Below are 19912 nucleotides of genomic sequence, written 5' to 3' on the forward strand. Positions count from 1 at the left end.
GACATAATTAAACACATAAAATAGTAGACTGCAAATGGTGTGTAAAGACCCGGTCTGAATCTGACAAGGAAGACAAAGAGTAAGAAAAGCTTACTAGAGTGGAAATCGGCACCAGTGTCAACAAGAGAAATCATTGACACCATCTAATTTATCGACTTTGTTTCACCAAAAACTGCTGCCACCTCGCCTTCTCAGGCACTTTAAAATGTACGAGACGGTTTAAAAAACAAACCTGATAGGACTATGTCCTTGAAAATAGGCAAATATCCTTAAACCAGGCAAGTATGTAGGTTGGAGGGAGGGGGATTGGATCTAAACCTCCTTCCCCGTACCTGCTTTGGATAGAATGACCACCTCGTAATTTTGGACTTATGATCCAGTTTAAGCCAGTCTACCCTAAAGAAAGAAAACGATCAAAAATGGGGTCCTTAAAGGTTAAACGAAAATACTGAAGAAAACACAGAAAGCGAATATTTCGAGAGAACAACCGTCTCTCTTCTTCAGCGCGAACAAAATAATATAATCAAGGAAAAAGCAAAAACCAAGAAACAAACGCAGAAAGTACAACAAAACCAATTAAAAAACCAATGAAAAAAAAAACACCAAAAAATTTGAAATTCAATAGCCTACCGTTGATTAATCAAATTAGCTTTTTTTTGAAAGTGATATGAATATAGTAACCACATTGGTAGAATGCTCCCCATAAGCATGACGAAAATTATTTCTTAAACCACATTGGCCTACCATACCATAGAAAAAGAAAACGATCAAAAATGGGGTTTTTAGAGGCCAAACGCAAATACTAAATAAAATACTGTTTATTTTTTCCTTGATTATATTATTTTGTTCGCGCTGAAGAAGAGAGTCACTTGTTCTTTCGAGTTATTCGCTTTCTGTGTTTTCTTCAGTATTTTCGTTCGGCCTTTAAAAACCCCATTTTTGAACGTTTTCTTTCTTTATGTTATGGCAGGATAATGTGGTTTAACAAATTATTATGGTCTACAATTTAAAATAGTAGGAAACAGTAGTTCACTGAAGGCAGAGAAGTAAACAAGAATTTTATAGGGGGGAGGATAATACATAACAGCTTTTATTTATGAATAGTTCGAATAGGAAGCACCCAGATATTCAGAACATTTAGGATATTGGGGGTGGGCTTCGAGGCCTCCTCACTGGAGAACCAAATCCGTTAGATAATTCTCTGGGGATTCTTCCTCCCCTCCCCCCCCACTGAAGTGGTGATATCAATATCAATAGAAGAGAATTGGCAAGGGGAAATTGATTTAATACTGTATTAAACAGAACTTCACGCAGGGGCATTCCTCCAGCCTAAGACTCATAAGAAACGCAACTCGTATCAGCTGCGTCAATTCATACAAATCAGGGGGTTGGGGTAAATTTTATCTAAGATCAGAAGGAGGGGATTTTTTTTCAGTTTTTCAATGAAAATGTCAAAAAGGGGATATTTTTCAATCAGTATACAAGAAGAAGTCGTTTTTAAAAATATAAGAGGGGGTAGAAATGTTGGAAGAGGAATATGCCCCCCCCCCTCCAAACAAAAATTCACTGCTTGTTAGACTATCTTGTGGAAATTCCATTAATCTTATTCTCCCCTATAGTGAAAAAAAAACCTTAAAAGCTGGACGTATGCCAGCGGCGATCTTATCTAGCAAATTGCATCAATTTAAGGCAGGACGGGCTCTCAAGGAATCTTCCTATACCTCCCATGTTAAACATTTGGAGTTTGCCTGACGTTCCTGAATTAGTAATTTCGTTTTTTTTTTTATTTTAACAGATATAAAAAATCTGGTGAATATTTTGACCTAATCAAATCTTAAAGCTGACAATTATTTTTTTTATAATTCCAAGATAATTATAAAACCTGTTTCGGGTTTGCATTAAAGATTGCTACGCTTGACACTGTTGGTTTGGGGTATCAAAAAATAGAGCAAAAAATATTCTATTCAACAATCAGAAACTAATTTCTATAATATATACCTGCTGGCTGCAGTTCCTTCAAATACTTAACATATTTGTGTTCCGAAGTCAAAAATTACCCTCAAAATATTAGATGCAGCTGTAATCGGAGCGCGTGAGAATGCATAAATTAGACCAAGGGACTAACCACCCGGATTGTTCTTGAGCGATTCAGTGAAGTATTAGTTCGTTGTAACAGGTTTAAACAGAGTCTGGAGAATAAGTAGCGTGCAGACACTAAACTGCCGGTTAATAAACAAATATGTAAGAAAATTATATTGTATAAAAAATTACAAGAAGAATTGCTAAGGATAACCTACGCCTAATCGTAATTTTGAGTGAGAAACTCCTTAAGTTCAACCTTCTCTTGTGTGTTTAGTTGAAGCGACGAAGAAAACTGATAACTTTGTCTTTGACCGAGTTGCCGCCTCAGAAAAAGAATTGAGTAGGGAGTAAAATGCTTGGACATCCGCCAGGTCTTAAAGTTTCAAACATTTTTCCAAACTTTAAACCGTTAATCTCTAAAACTAGGTCATTCTAAAAGACTGCTAAAGTACTCATTGGCGTCAGATTTTGATTTTGTTTTTTAAAAGGGTGGTAGCTTATAATTTAGAATCTATGTCTACCTGATTTATGACAGTTCTGCTCAATTCCTGAAAAAATAAAATAACACAGAAATTATTCCAGGGGAGGGGGAGGCTTTAATAACTGCTCTTAAAATTTTCTGTCGGCGCTCAAGGTTAGTTATACAGCTCCAGAAAACCACACATTTTTTATTCAGTTATGCAGCCGTTCATGGTAATGAATGGAAAGGATACTAAAGAATAAAAACAGCAAAAAAAAGTAGTTCTACAAAAATTTCAGAAAAAATCAATAAAAAAATTAATAAATTATGTGCACCAAGTCTTAGCATTTTAAAGTGGAAAAAGCAAGAAATTTCATAAGAACCCCGAAAAAAATATCAATTATAGTTACATAAACACGTAATTCCGGCAATTTTTCCATAGTTTCTGACAGTTTCATTCGTAATCCGACCTTTTTTTGTTTCGAATTATCATTTACTAGACTTTTAAGTGTCGAGTCTCATTTGTATATTTCTCACCCTTGTTCGATAAGCTTGGGAGTAATCAGCTTTCTGTGATAATATCAGAGCTGTCTGATGCTGTAATACTATTTTCTATTTTTCTTTTAGACCAGATTAAAATTAAATTAAAAAAATAAGTTTCTCCTACTGAAAGTAAGGAGCAATATTATAACTTAAAATCGCAACAAATACCCAAGATAAAAAATGGAAAAAAATATCAAATAGTTACATAAACCTGTAATTCCGGCAATTTTGCCATAATTTTTAACAATTTTATTCTTAATCCGACTTTTTTGTTGTCTATATGAAATCTAAGAGGAGCTCAAGCAGTTATTTTTAGTTCTTTATCATCAATTAGTAATCAAAACAAATTGATACAGTACCTTGTAAGGTCTTATGGCGTTAGGTCGCGTGAATCTCATCGCAATTAATGCACCCATACATCCTCCATAAAATATCCAAGCTGTAAAACTGAAAAAATCTATCAAACTTGCAATATTGCTTGGTATAATCATCAGTAATGGGACTACCGTCTGAAATAAGATAGGTATCAAATAAGTTAAAATTGCACATAGCTTCAGTTCAGCCCGAACGCTGGGTGGATGGCCATTAGGCGTATCCCTCTCTCCGCTCCTAGCCTTCCTCCCACAAAAATGTTTCCCATTTTTCTTATAATGAGCTTTTTTTTGGTTTCAGCTTCTTTAGACCCTTTGACCTCCCCAACCAAACACAAATATTATGTATATACATGCTTCAGTTTAAAGGAGTTTTTTTTATTCGTTATGAATGAGTCAATAATCCCAATGGTTTTATAAAAATAGTTCTAAAAAAATACATTCCATAACCAGAAACAATATATATATATATATATATATATATATATATATATATATATATATATATATATATATATATATATATATATATATATATATATATATATATATATATATATATATATGTGTGTGTGTGTATTTGTAATGAAAACCCAACACTACTGGACGGTGAATAATCCCAAGAACAAGAGGTAGATAACTGCCACGTTCTATAGGAACTCGTTAAAGATGGCATGTGAAGTTAGTCATAGTTTCTATCTGTTTCTTGAAGAGTACACCTTCGTTAAAGTAACTAATCCCTCTGGAGATGTCCATTCAGCAGTGCCATCTCGAGCGATCTGAAGTGGGAGGTCCACGTTCCTAACATCACAAAGCAAGCTAATTTGGCACTTCTACGCTTTAATTTTTCTTCAAGTTATCTTGTCCTGCATTCCACCTTTTAAGAATCTATACAGGTTTCATTCGACCTATTCTTAAATATTCTTGTCCTGTTTGGCATTTTGGCTTAACTACTTCCCAATATTATTCAATAGAGTCAGTCCAGAAGCGAGTATTAAGGATTATCTTTGGTCAAGGTAAACTCCCATATAAATTTCTACTTAAGCATTTCCAGCTCACTACCCTATCAGAGAGAAGAACCCTCCTGTGTACACGGTTTGGCAATAAAGAAATGACAAACCCCCGTTTCCGAGATTTATTTCCCCCACCCTTTCAACCTTTAAGATCCTAATCTCAGAGACCCAACTCCTAGAAAGTCCCCGCCCTTCAACCTCTCCCACCAATCCACGAAAGATATACGATGAGTTTCATTCCTGCATTTGTAAACATTATTAATCAGTGATTTTGTTGTATTGACTCAGTTTTTTAGTCGATGATTGTTTTTTTCTTTAATCTGACAAGTCTCTGTCTGACACTGTGTGTCTTTGTCTGTGTTTTTCCCTTTTTTTTCTTTGACAAGCTTTTATCTGAATGTAAAATCTGACGTAAATCGCAAATTTGGTGCCACGCGCTGTGAAAGTCGTTTTAAAAATAAAATTCTCTCTCTGAATCTCTCAAGTGATATTTTTAGGTCTATACCTATACTATAAGAATTAATAAAATAAGATTAGGTGTTAGTTAGTACTGTTATGATCGAAAAAATGAATGAAAATTTTCATCTGGTAATTTGGCAAAACTTTCTTTTAACTTCTCAAATAAGAAATGATACTTCCTAAGTTTATTTCATCATGTTAAACTCTATTAAGCAAGTTTAAAATCTTTTGGAATTTCTGAAATTCCGAAACACTCCGAAATCTTATTGTCTTCTCCATTGTCTTCTTCCAAATTGCGTTGACTACAAAATTACATTACATGTCTTTGTATTTGACTGATAAGGCAGTGGGTTTTTGAGGAGGATTCTCAAACCGTTAATTTTGGATTAATTTTGTAAATTATTAAGATAACAAACGCATATAATAGAGTGTGTTGTTTTGACAGATTCAATTGTGGCATGTCATTATCTAAGAGACTGTACAAATATTTGTAGTTGGTGCGTTTTTGATGAATAGTTTATATTGCAATTCAAACTTTTAATGACTTTACAACCGGGCATTGACATACTAACTAGATTATTATAATCTTTATTTAAGTAATATGCAAGAATTATTAAAACTAATTGGAAATATGTGAATTTCAGAAGCAATCGTTTGGTAGACAGCCATTACGTTAGGTACTTCAATATCCCAAGTAGTAAAGAGCTGGGACGGATGCCGCACTACTATTGGCTAGCTAAGTAGGGTTCGCCGGGTGTGTGGATCTCATTTCCTCTGGATTTAACAGCTAGCACAGAATAAGTATATATGAACAGTAGTGAAAAGCTTTTTCAGAAATGATACAGATTAAAGCACTCGGACAGAGAAATTTCTTTTGTGTCACAGCAATAATTTCATTTGCTACTTGGTCACGTTTACTCTAAGCCCGTTGTAATGCACTAAACATTTTTCATTGCCCTTGCGCGAAGGTGGAGTCATGAAGAGGGGTCTGGACTGATATATGTCAAAAATCTTTAATGGAGAGTATAAGACTTTTTGCAACTCTTCATATGTACTTATATTGTGATAACTAGAGGTAATTGGCAGTTACACTCTGAATTACCTGTCTAAGTTCCTTTTTGAATTTCCTTTTTTGACTTCCCCTTATAACGTGTTGGTCAAACAAGTGACTAGTTGATGATAAGGAAGAGGCGGGAATTGCCCTCATATTAGGTAAAAGGCCTGAATGAATTAAAAAACTAGCTCCGTTACCTTCACTTGCAAGCTCTCCTTTTTCATAGCAACACATAGAGTACCACAAACTAATTGACATTTTTTATTAATACTGATAATTAGATAATTATTAAAATTATGGGCTGCTAGCCCCATCAAAAAATAAAAACTCAATAAAAACAATACAGACTTACAAGATAAGAACGGTACGTGTCCATTAAAAATGATGCTTTAAAAGTATTTATTACACAGTGACTATTTTTGGTAAAGGAAAATCATTACTCAGCGTCCAAAGAAAACTGTCAGGGATGCTCAATGGCTAAGAGAGTATCTAATATGTAGAAAATCCTGCGGTTCAGGCAGAGTTATTACATCTATTTTTTAGTAAATTTTTATTTCTCCTCGAAAGAAGTAGCGATGATTCTCGAAAACATCTAGGGTGGTTTTCAGTTGTATCTACTGCGTCCAAGCTCAGCTCATAGAGCACTAAGTCCCAAGAGTGCAATACAGCATTACGTTGACTTGATGCATGAACAATGCATCTTACTTTTCAGGACAGGACTGAGTTGTTGACACAAATTTTTCAAACAGAACTGTGGATTAGTGTCAGTTTCACTCGACCATTTTTCTTTAGAATTTCGAGGAAAAAGTAGCATTTGTAGTATAACTCTCACTCTCAGTGAGGGCCAATGGGAAGCGATTACGTTTCTTGAAAATCAAGATGATACTAGCCTAGCTCAGTTTTTACAACCCAAGTGGCTTCAAGGACAACTTACGAAATACATACAGTACATCTATTGTTCATACTTGATAAATGTATCTGACTTCAAAGGTTCTGGAAGAGTAAAAAGGCGCAGAAGTATTACTGTACATCGAAACAAAAGACCTCTATGCCAAAACACATACAACATTTATGCTTAAAAATAACTTTCGATGTTTCGAGATACACCCACTGAAAAAAAAATACAATATCCTTCTCCTATTTTTGCTGTTTGCATCAGTGCTGACAAACAAAAACGGCAACTAATATCCATGGTTTATTAGTGCCAATATTTTGGCGCATTTTTATCTGAATCAGAAGTAATTTTTTTTTAGGAGAAAATTAAAAAGATTCGTTTTTACATTAAACAAATAAAAAATATTATTTTTGGATTAACAGTCCCCATTTTTTTATGTTTAATCTTTTATTTTATATAAAAATCAGCAAAAACAGCAATAAAAAATAGTTCTGATTTATAGTAACATGTTTTTTTAGAATAAAATCAAAAAGATTCATTTTTACATTAAAAAAAACAAGAACTATTATTTTTGGATTAATAGTCCCATTTTTTATGTTTAGTCCTTTATTTTACATAATATCAGCAAAACAGCAATCAAAAATAGTTCTGATTCATAGTAACTGTTTTTTTTTTTAGAAGAAAACCCAAAAAATTCATTTTTACATTAAAAAAATCAAAACTATTTTATTTTTGGATTAAAATTCTAATTTTTTTATGTTTAGTCCTTTATTATATATAAAAATCAGCAAAAACAGCAATTAAAAATGTTCTGATTTATAGTCTCAGAGTTTGTATTGAGTTTCAGCATATTCTGAAAACACAATCTATAGCGAATAAAGCAAAGAAAGTAGGAGAATTAAACCAAACATTTAATAAAGAGACATCCATAAATGAATGTACGATTTTACTTACCTGGAACACAATTGCAGGGGTTGGAGTTAGTTTTTTCATGTGAGCGTATGACAAAACATCAACCATATGACCTTCTCTACTTGCGACATAACACAGTCTGAAATAAATTAAAAATCATGCTCCACATAAAGTACGTACGCAAACTAAGGAAAATAACTGTTAAGCGACATTATATGTGCTTAAAAAAAAGAATACAAACTATGATCGCATCTATTGATAAGAAAAGCCATGAATTATGAATGGTATTTGTTTTTTGTTCATTTTAAACTGCAGGTCTAGAGAAGGTGGAAAATCGAAATGACAAGAGCTGATTTAATAGCCTTAGGTAATACTAATATTTTCCCAAGTATTTTCTACTACCACGATGTGTTTCTATATTTTATCAGATCCAGCATACGGATAGGGAAACTCATTTTCTCCCGTTCCGTATTTTCTTATTAAAACAAGAGCTAAGAGCTCATATGGCACTTGCAACGAGACCGGAAGAGCCAAGAGCCAAGAGCTCATATGGTATGACCTCTAACAAAATTCTAAGAATCAATAGATTGATTTAAAAGGAAAATCAGAGGCTTAATGCCGGTTGGGATATAAAATAAGAGCTCTGAGTCCGAGGTCCTTTTAAATATCAAAATTCATTAAGATCTGATCACCCACTCGTAAGTTATAAATACATCATTTTTTTCTAATTTTTCCTCTCCCTTCAGCCCCCCAGATGGTCGAGTCGGAGAAAACGACTTTATCGAGTCAATTTGTGCAGCTCCCTGACACGCCTACCAATTTTAATCGTCATAGCACGTCCAGAAGCACCAAACTCGCCAAAATAATGAGCCCCATCCCCCTAACTCCCCCAAAGAGAGCGGATCCAGTACGGTTACGTCAAACGACATTTGCTTATTCTACCCACCAAGTTTCATCCCGATTTCTCCACTCTAAGCGTTTTCCAAGATTTCCAGTTTTCCCCTCCAACTCCCCCCAGTGTCAACAGATCTAGTCGGGATTTGAAACAAGACCTCTGACACATGAGTTTCTTCTAAATATGAAACTGCATTATGATCCGGTCACCCATTGTTAAGTTAAAAATACCTCAATTTTTCAAATTTTTCCAAATTAACACTCCCCGTCTCCCCCAAAGAGAACAGATCCATTCCAATTATGTCAATCACGTATCTATAACTTGTGCTTATGCTTCTTATCAAGTTTCATCCCGATCTCTCCAATCCAAAGCTCTAAAGCACAAGCTCATTCTAAATATCAAATTTCATTAAGATCTGATCACCCGTTCGTAAGCTACAAATACCTCATTTAAAAAATTTTTCCGAATTACCCCCCCCCCCCCCAAGCCATCAAAGAGAGCGAATCTGGTCTGGTTATCACGTATCTTGGACTTGTGCTTATTCTTCCCACTAAGTTTCATCCTGATCTCTCCATTTTAAGCATTTTCCAAGATTCCCCCCCCCCCCCGCAAATGACTCTGGATCCGGTCAGAATTCAAAATAAGAGATCCGAGTTACGAGTTCCTTCTAAATACGAAATTTCATTAAGATCCGATCACTCCTTCGTAAGCTAAAAATACCTCATTTTTTCGAATTTTCAGATTTAACCTTGCCCCCCCCCAACTCCCACAAATAGAGCAGATCCGTTCCGGTTATGTCAAACACGTATCTAGGACTTCTGCTTATTTTTCCCACCACAAGTTTCATCCCAATCCCTCCACTCTAAGCGTTTTCCGAGATTTAGCCCTCCCCCAACTCCCCCCAATGTCCCCAGATTCGGTCGAGATTTAAAATAAGAGCTCTGAGACACGATATCCTTCTAAAAATGAAATTTCATTAAGATCCGATCATCTGTTCGTAAGTTAAAAATACCTCATTTTTCTAATTTTTTCAGTTTAACCGTCCCTCCACTCCCCCCCGGACGGTCGAATTGGGGAAACAACCATTTTAAGTTTAATATGGTCTGGCTGCTGATTCCCCGGCCAAATTTCATCGTTTTAGCTTATCTAGAAGTGCCTAAACTAGCAAAACCGGGACAGGCAGACAGATATGTCACCTGGTAGATACCAAGTGCCATAATAATCGCCTTAGAAGTTCTTTTAGATTATTCAACCATAAAAACACTTGAAAGATTAATATAGTCCAACTGGCAAAATTAAGATCAAGATTCATTATTATATAACCAAGTGTAATTTTGTTTTCATCAACAAGTATAATCTCTAAGAGAAGTCCTCCAAACATCAATGAAATAAAGCTAAATAAAAATTGAAATAACTGTGAAACCAAGATCACCAGTTGATGATAATTTATACTTTAAATTACACATTTGACGCATGATAGTTTACAAGAACTTGCTTCTTTAGCCAACTGACTAGCCAAAAAAATACATCTTGCTTGATTGTTACTGTTAATAAAAGAAAGAAATAAGTAGAACAAAAAAAAAAAAACAATAAATAAATGAAAAATCTGAGTTGAACAAAAAAACGAATTTACAACGGTGTAACCTGGCCGCTGACTATACAAAAATAACAGGTAAAGACGCTAATGTTTTGATTTTAAAATTGACATCATTTTAGCGACGAATATTCAATTATTTTTCAATTTTGTCACTTGTGCCAAATGACTGGCCCTAGGTGTGGTTATTAGGCCATTTGCCTCTGGGTAAAATCTTTCCTTATTGACCTACGAAAAAAAAGAACTAACAAAAAAAGGACCAAACCTAACGAAGATTATTTTCAGGCAGTATTTTGTTGTTTTAGAAGGTTCTGCATAGCCAGCGTGGTCTCAAAACCTAGTTACCTATTTGACTATTGATGGGCTTGTCAAATTCTAGTTTTCAGAATGGCAGGGCAAAAAAAAATGAAAAAACAAACTGAAAAAGTAGAGCGAAATCCAAAGGAAAATCAGAATGAACACAAACAACATTTACAGTAGATAAAACCCTAAAAGCTGCAGTATCAAAAAACCTAAAATTGAAGCGAGAGCGAGTCCTTGTTCAAATTATATAAGACAAGCAAAATTTTCTCAACTAAAAATAAAAAGAAACATTAAAAACTTAGAACGAACAGAAATTATTACGTATGTGAGAGAATTTTGCCCCTTCGTCAATACCTCGCTCTTTACACTAAAGCTCGAATTTGTTCCAATTCCTTAAGAATGACCCCTGAATCAGAAAGGCCGTTTAATTAGAATAAATAGCTCTTTTGAAAGTATTAAAAAACTTTAGCGTAAAGAGCAAGATATTGACGAGGGAGCGAACCCCCTTATACACGTAATAGTTTCTGTTTGTTTTAAGTTTTGATGTTGCTCCTTACTTTCACCTGAACAAACTTCGTTTTCTTATTTAATTTCTGATGTTTTTTTAATAATGCTGGAAAATCTGGCACCACCTTCATGGCCAATCCCCTTCCCCCATGAAAAACTACTTCATAAAAAGATTCGCCCACGTAACCTCTTCCCCGACTCCCCCACCAGGAAAAAATCCCACCTAAAAAATGCTTGCATACTTCCCAAAAACAAATACTATACGTAAACAATAGGCAAATTTTACAACATAAAGACATTTCCCCAGGGGCTTTGGGGATCATGTTGTCTCCAAGGACATAGTTATTTGGCCTTTCAACTATGCTGAATAAAATAGCTATCTCAAAATATTGATCGGATGATTTTGGGAAAGAAGTGGTATGGGAGGGGCCTAGATGCCCTCCAATTTTCTTGGTTACTTAAGTAGGGCACTAGAACTTCTAGTTTCTGTTTGAATGAGCCCTCTCCCAATCTTCTCGGACCTTTGGCTCGATACTATCACCTTGAAAAAACAAAAACAAATAAACAATAAAATAAATACGCAGCCGTGACCTTTCTTCTGGCAGAAAATAGAAAATTCCACATTTTTGTAGATATGAGCTTGAAACCTCTGCAGTACGGTTCTCTGATATGCTGAATCTGATGGTGTGATTTTAATTCAGATTCTATGAGTTTTAGGGGTGTTTACCCCTTTTTTGAAAATCAGGCAAATTTACTCAGGCTTGTGGCCTTTGATGGGTAATACGAAACTTAATTAAACTTATTAAACTTAATTAAACTTAATTACACTATTTTTAAAATCAGTGATATAATTATTTGTGTCAAAATTCCGTTATTTATAGTTTCAGTTATTATAAGCCGGATCAATCCTTACTTGCAGTTCGTTACCACGAACTGTTGGGTTTTGAATTGTCATATTTTATTTTTTTTTTCTTAACTGATGAATAAATTATTATCAAAAAAAATTCTTCAGAGAAAAGTAAAGAGCATTTTCAAAACCTAGAGCAAGCATATATCAACTCGTATAATGATTCAAAACCAAGTTATTGGCAGATGTTAGCTAATATAGATGAAAAATTAATCATAAAATGAACAGAAACTCAAACGACTAATTTATTCAAACTTAAAAGAACAGAAATTACCACAAACGAGATCAGGGAGCAATTTATAATACGGCCAGTGTGTTTTTCATTTTTCATAAACAAATGTTATAGTTCAAGATTAATCAAGTTTTATAAATAACAATAGTGCAACCGTTCCCCGTCCCCTCCATCTCATTCTCTCTATACGGCTCGAGTGTCAGTTAGATTTCATTGAAAATGATATGTCTCGAAGGATAATGATATCTTAAACGATATCTGCTTGTTTTGCATTTGCCAAAACACAAAATAAAAATAAAAAGAAAATCACCTTAATAACCAAAACTACAGAAATAGTCAATGAAAGTAGATTGATAGTTTAATAAATCACAAAAATAATTACTGGAAGTTTAATTAACTTTATGATTTTTCAAAGCCTTGATTTTTAAAGAGAAAATGTAGGAAACGTTTAAAATATATTCCGTTTATACACCTAAAGAAGATCTGGGGCTGACGATCCCACCTCTGCTGGCTTCACTCCCACTCCTGTCATAGAAAATTATCCATAAGAGCTTTTAGCTAATTTAATAAGCAAGACCAAACACGACCGCTTTTTCTACTTAGACATACCTGTGACTAATAGCTAAGCCAAATAATATAGGGCAACTGCCTTAGGTAAAGTAAGGGTCATACTATTGATACATCTATTGATCTTTTGGACTATTTGAACTACTACTGTATAAAAATTAATTGAACTACTAATTGAACTACTGTATAAAAATTTAGACTGGAGACTGGATGTCATGGGGTGGCTATGGAAGGGCAAAGTGGCAGAAAAGGTCAAAGGAGATAGTCCACTCGCCCATTAACAACTTTCAATTCTTTAAAAGGGCCCTAGACCTTTCAGTTTCAATCTAATGAGTCCATTATATGGTTTGTTTGCCCCTCCCAACCTCACTTCCAGACAAAATGGCAATGAAAAAAAACAACAATCACGTAATGAAGGCTTACGGCTCTTCACTTATGTAGTGCTAGAAAACGCTTAACATAGATAGTACCACCTCTAGTGCAAATAGTAGAGACCGAATCATTTACATGGCAATTTAATTGCATGACAGGCTCGTCAACTAAGACCTTTTCCATCACTGTTGGTCAGAGTTCAGTTTTCCTTATTAATACGTTAAGTTTTATTTATTAAGGATTAATTTAAAAATATAAACTCTGCCAAAAAAAAGCAGTTTTTTCAAATTATTAAAACCTAAAGCAAGCAGATACAAAGTTATACAATAAGTCATAAATTCTAGTTGAATGTAAACTACGTATAACGACAGCACTTACTGTGCATAAACTAATGAAACCCTCAATGGACAGAAATTGAAATAAACAATTGTATCAAACAGTTCGTGGTAACGAACTGTAGTAAGGAGCGACCCGGCTCAATAGTAACCAAAACTCTAAAAAACGGAATTTTGATACCAATAGTTACATCAAAAGAATCGCATTTTAATGCGGATTTTAAATATATAAGTTTCATCAAGTTTAGTCTTACTCATCAAAAGTTACGAGCCTGAGAAAATCTGCCCTATTTTAGAAAATAGGGTGAAACACCCCCTAAAAGTCATAGAATCTTAATGAAAATCACACCATCAGATTCAGCGTATCAGAGAACCCTATTGTAAAAGTTTCAAGGATCCTATCTACAAAAATGTGGAATTTTGTATTTTTTGCCAGAAGACAAATCACGGATGCGTGTTTATTTGTTTGTTTTTTTTTCTTTTTCCCAGGGGTGATCGTATCGACCCAGTGGTCCCAGAATTTTGCGAGAGGGCTCATTTCGAACGGAAATGAAATGTTCTAGTGCCCTTTTTAAGTGACCAAAAAAATCGGAGGGCACCTAGGCCCCCTCCCAAGCTCATTTTTTTTCCCAAAGTAGTCGGATCAAAATTCGAAAAAAGTCGAAAAACCTTATAACTATGTCTTTTAGGATGACTTACTCCCCCACAGTCCCCGTGGGAGGGGCTGCAAGTTGCAAATTTTGACCAGTGTTTACATATATTAATGGTTATTGGGAAATGTAAAGACGTTTTCAGGGGAATTTTTTGGTTGGGAGGGGGGGTTGAGGAGAGGGGGCTATGTGGGGGAAATTTTCCATGGAGGAATTTGTCATGGGGGAAGAAGATTTCCATAAAGGGGGCGCAGCATTTTCTAGCATTATTTAAAAAAACAATGAGAAAATAAATATGAAAAGTTTTTTTTTCAACTGGAAGTAGGGAATAGTATTAAAACTTAAAACGAACAGAAAATATTACGCATATAAGGGGCTCACCTCCTCCTAATACCTCACTCTTTACGCTAAAGGATTTTTAGTAATTTCAACTATTTATTCTACGGCCTTTTTGATTCAGGGGACAAAATTTAAGCTTTAATGCAAAGAGTTATTGACGAGGTATTGACGAGTGGGCGAACCTTCTTATATACGCAATAAAAACATACGAACATAGAAGTTTGTTTCGTAAGCTAATTCGTAAGTTACGTATGTCTCTTACTAATGAAAACGTTCATAAAAACTAAAAGTTCTAGTTACCTTTTTAAGTACCCAAAAAATTGGAGAGCAACTGGGCCTCCTTCCCCTCCTTTTTTCGCAAAATCATTCGATCAAAACTATGGGAAAGCCATTTAGCCAAATAAATAAATATGCAAATTTCGCTTTAATTATTCATCTGCGGAGAGCCGAAATCAAAACATGGATTAACTAAAAAACGTTCAGAAATTAAATAAAAAAAAAACAAGTCGCTCCTTACTTTCAGTTAAAAAAACTTGTTTTTTATTTATTTAATCAAACATAAAGACAACAGACACTACTATCTCTCTGGAATCACATGATAACACAAGGATTGCCAGAACCAAAGATGGCTGAAAATATCTTTGCTTGCCCGAAAACTACCTGAGTCGGTAGCCTTATCAATTTCTGTAGGCTAATATGCATACCTTGCGGTTGAAAACTGTGATCCATTTGCAGCACCAAAAGTAGATAGTGCGACTGCTAAGGGCATCAAAAACGAAACAGGTCCAAGCAGTCGGTTACCCCAATCCTAGGATAAAGTAAGTATTTTCAAATAAAGTATAATACCTACCATATACTCTGGAGAGAAAAGCCTTCTAGCTCATTATCCTCCCATGAAATCTAAATATTTCCATAATATTTCCTCTAATTTGTCATATTTTGATGTAGTTAAGTGATTTTAACCTTTTCCGAATTTGGCTCCGTGCCAAACTTAGTTCAAGATTTGTATTCGTTTAGGCGAATCTTAATTCTTTAAAATTTTTACACTTCTTGCAATTTCTGTTTTACCCCATATTCTTTCTCAAATACATCTTTGTTTTAAATTGCTTTCACTGTTTTACCCTAATATGTTAATGCGAGATCCCGTATGTTGAGCAGCATCTTTAGCAGCAGTGAGTTGCTTTTTTGTTACATTTTGAGGGGTGATTAGATTGGATAAGGGCATCGTGGCTCCATTAAAATAGTACAAAATAGACTTACTTAGGTCTCTTGACAGGCGCTGATTGGCGTAGAGAGTGAAGTCTGCCTCCTCCATCCGCTTCGGTCCAGTGCGAGCGTTTGTGCTTCACTCGGTATAATGTTTGTTATCGCCAGGAACTCGGACAGGCTGTCGGACCGTCGCTTCTTCGGTCGGCTGTGGGGTCACTTCCAACCGGCTTTGGTAGGATCAAAGTCAAAGATTATCTTTACGGGTAAGTGCAAGGACATTTGAAGTAGGCGTCCAAACTATCATAAGGTATGCTCAGCTGCATCGCCACAAAACCAAGACTTCTTGGTGAGTTGCAGTGGCTTCTCATTACTCATGAAATCAAGCCATCTTAGACCTTCGAACCTTCTCATGCTCTTCATCTGGAATACATTAATGGCGTTTAGTGTTATGGTTGATGTATGCCATGTTTCAGTTCCGTAAAGCATTACAGAACGGAAAAGAGTGTTGAAAATCCGCACTTTAGTTGAACGACTGACGTTGAGTTTTCGTCAAAGTTGATGGTTCAACTTACCTATGGCAGAAGATTCTTTGGATATCCTTGCTTGTAGCTCGGGCAGAAGCAATTCAGCTGAGGAAACTGTATAGCCCAGGTAAGTGAACCTTTTGAAAACTTAAATGCTAGTTGTTCTGTCTAGGAAAAATAGAGAATTAACAGTAGGAGAAGACGGTCTATGGTGATAATTTTCATTTTATACCAGTTTATCTGCAGTCCCACGCTTGTGGCCTATTCTCGTAAAATCCAAAGTGCTTCCAGCAACTGATTCATGGAGTCCGCTAGGATGACAAGGTCATCGGCAAAGTCAACATCTCAGATGACGCGATCCCTAAACTTGAGCCCTAGTCTGAGATGTGAAGTTGCTTTTGTCACGATGTGGTCTATAATGGCATTGAAGAGCTATGAGACCACTGCATATCCTTGATGCACTCCTTTTTTGATTTGGAGGAATGGGCTGCGCCAGCTGTTGACTTGAACACAGCTTTCTGTATCATGCTGTAGAGCTTTGAAGAGTCTGCAGTATTTCTCAGGGAAGCCAGTCGATTCTAGAATCCGCCAAAGAGTTTCTTGGCTCACTGAGTCGAATGCAGCACGAAAGTCAACGAAGACAAGAAAAAGCCGTACGTCAGAAATCTATAGCTTTTTGTATTATCTGTTGAATCGTGAAAATCTGTTCAATGGTTGAACGGCCCGACATAACAGCAGCTTGCTCCTTTCGCCGAATCCTCCGAATAAAATTCTAACATCGATTCAGCAGGATTCAGCAGTTTTCCTGGAACTAACAGCAGAGGTATTCCACGATAATTTGAGCTGTCGCTTGTAGAGCCTATCCTCTTCCATAAGGGGATAACGACACCCTTCCACCACCTTTTTTGGGATTATCTCAGTTCGCCAGATTATGGAGAACAGAGTGTGCAGGAACAGAAACATTATGGGGCCTGTGTATTTCAGAAGTTCGGAGCTGAAGCCACAGATACCACCAGTTTTATTATTCTTGAGCCTTTTAGCTGTATTTTCGATTTCTGGGAGGCTGAAGGGCTCGTCTGGGGCAACATCTGCTTCATTTCTTTGACTGCTAGGCTGGGTGAGACTAATATTTGGAGGGAAAGACGGGCTGGCATTATTCTGGAGTGAGCAAAAGTGGCCGCTCCACAGCTCAAGACAGGAAACTTCGCCAGAAAGAAGTGTCCCATACCTGGATAGGACAGTTTCTAAAACGGGAGTTTTATGTTTTGTTAGATTTCGGAGATGTTTGAACAGGCTACCCATGTCTTTTTTTTGCAGCTAGTTCAATTTCCTCAGCTTTCCTTGCAACGAACTGAGTTTGGTCCCGGTGAATGCGTCTGTTCAACACTTCATTAAGCCTTCGATAACTGGCCATGTCCCAAAGGAGTCTTGGCCTTCGTCTTTGCTCTATGACCTGCAGCGTTTCGTTAGTTAGCTACGATTTCCTCGGAAAAACTCTCTTGCCAACCACCAGTTGTGCTCCTTTGTTCTTCTGTGATTTAAAATATTTCCAGGCACCTTTGCTAGTACTAAGTGTGCTAAGGAGCACGAAGCGATTCTTCTTTCCAAACGTTGTGCTTCGAGGTGAAGCTGAATCTTAGTGCACACAAGCCTGTGATCTACATTCCCGAGCTCTGCTGATCTGTAAGTCCTGCAGTTTTTCAATGATTATCTTCAGCATCTAAATATAATGACGTAGTCGATCATCTTCTTTGTGCAACCATCATTATTCTACCATGTGTACTGGTGGATATTTTTGCGTTGAAAGTAGGTGTTTGTAATAACAAGGTCGTAAGAACGGCATAGTTCAAGTGGTTGAAGGCCATTTTCATTAAGTGGGTCGGGAGATACAGGAATTTTTTTGCCACGCCAAAAAAATCCATATCATCATGCACTGTGGCGTTGAAGTCACCGAGAAGAACAGTTATATCGTGGGGAGACACTGCCGTAAGACATCTGGTCAGAGCTGAGTAGAACTCTTCCTTGGTTATGTCGTCAGAATCGTTGGTTGGGGCATAGTGTACGATGACGGTCATCTTACCATGCTTGTGTCCAAAGCAGGCCTTCATTAGTGGGTCTGATACGGCTTCGTGAAAGATTAATGTCTTTCTTGCGATCCTATTTAGCGCAAGTCTAACCCCATTCCTTCCCATGCTCCCTCCAGACCAGATCACCGAGTGATTATTGCCTATATGTTCTTCTCAGCTTCTGGTAAGACGGGTTTCTGTGAGACCTGTGATCGCCACTTTATTCTTGGAAATCTCTTCAGAAAGTAGGTTCTTTGACGCAGGTGCATTCAGAGTCAAAACATTCCAGGTGGCTATTCGAAGTCCCACTTTGGAGGGGAAGATTCAGAAGATTTAATTTGTCAGCTTTTCTGACGTCGTCCGCAGAATGTTCGTTGACGTGCAAAGGTCGAGATCTTAAAAGGAAGTCAGGATCCGCGGCTAGTTTGTCACTGTTTGTAGCGCTCATTTGCAGGTGGAGGGTTGCTATCCCAACCTACCCTAGGCCTGGAATCAGATTAGAGCTAAATTAAGCTAGATACTGAGATTCCTGGGGTGGGCTCCACCCACTGCGAAAGTTTGTAGTGATCACATTGTGCGTTTACAACAGTTTTCACAGACTTCAAACCAATAGTCCTCCATTATTTGCAGTATCCTAGAATTGGGGCATATGTCGGGCGACTGGATATGTAATTTTTTATATTTTTAGCATTATTATATTTTATCGCAAACTAATAACGTTTCGTGTTATCAATGAATCTTGTTGGTAATAAGTTTGGCAATATAGTATTAATTGCATTTGTTTATAAATATTTACTGACAAGAATCTTTATTGATAAGACAAAAAGAAAGAAAAACAAAGACATGACTCACTTAAATTGTTTCGTCGGAAAATATTCTACAAACCAGCAAAAATAATTTGTTACATTTAAGAAGTGATTAGAGTGGATAAGGGCATAGTGTTTCCATTAAGCTAAAGATCTTTCTTTTCACTCATCCATCAAAAAATATATAATCATAGTGCGTTTGCAACAGTTTTCAAATACTTCAAACAAACAGTCCTCCAATGCTTACACTATCTCAAATTTCCACGGCAGAGAAATTGGGTCATCAGAAGTAACCCAAAAATTACCAATAAGAAAATTACTGACTCATATTTCATGTTAATCTTTGTTTATATACAATTGGTTGATACGTTAATTTATAGATTGATGATAATGATCCTAAAAAGATGCCATTATTACTAGCAGCACGCTGATTGGTATCAACTAGCCGGTATTATCTGGGTTTATAATTAGAATCATCAAATAATCGGTGAAAGTATACCTGGAATTTTAAAGGTGAATGGAGCTCCTAATGGATCCGTTAAATCACAAACATGTGAAGAAGAAGATATACGAACGCTTATTTCCAAGAACCTTTTGGAGAGCCTAATTTTCTAGAGAAATTCAGAGAAACTCCTAAATGCTTGAAAATTGGAGAAGTACTGGATTAGATTCAAAATATGAAACAGATTGACTTATGTATGTACCCACCAACCGCATTGTAGTCCTCGACATCACTAGTTCAAAAACTTCTGTTGAAAAAAGTTTATTTAAAATTACATGACTAAAAAATCATATTTGGTTCTGTCGTTCATAATGC

The 19912-nt window shown here is 36.0% G+C and overlaps 1 protein-coding gene across 1 annotated transcript in view; it reads right to left on the reverse strand.

Moving 5' to 3' along the window:
• Positions 1–19912, reverse strand: part of LOC136033139 (b(0,+)-type amino acid transporter 1-like) — a 97038-nt gene that overhangs the window by 3712 nt on the left and 73414 nt on the right. Inside the window, exons 9-11 of the mRNA XM_065713779.1 lie at positions 15195–15298; positions 7832–7928; positions 3445–3594 (exon numbers count right to left, since the gene is read on the reverse strand). Coding sequence (XP_065569851.1) covers positions 3445–3594; positions 7832–7928; positions 15195–15298 — 351 coding nt within the window. The remainder of the gene's footprint in view (positions 1–3444; positions 3595–7831; positions 7929–15194; positions 15299–19912) is intronic.

The sequence above is a fragment of the Artemia franciscana genome, chromosome 11, assembly GCF_032884065.1.
Source record: "Artemia franciscana chromosome 11, ASM3288406v1, whole genome shotgun sequence".
NCBI lineage: Eukaryota > Metazoa > Arthropoda > Branchiopoda > Anostraca > Artemiidae > Artemia > Artemia franciscana.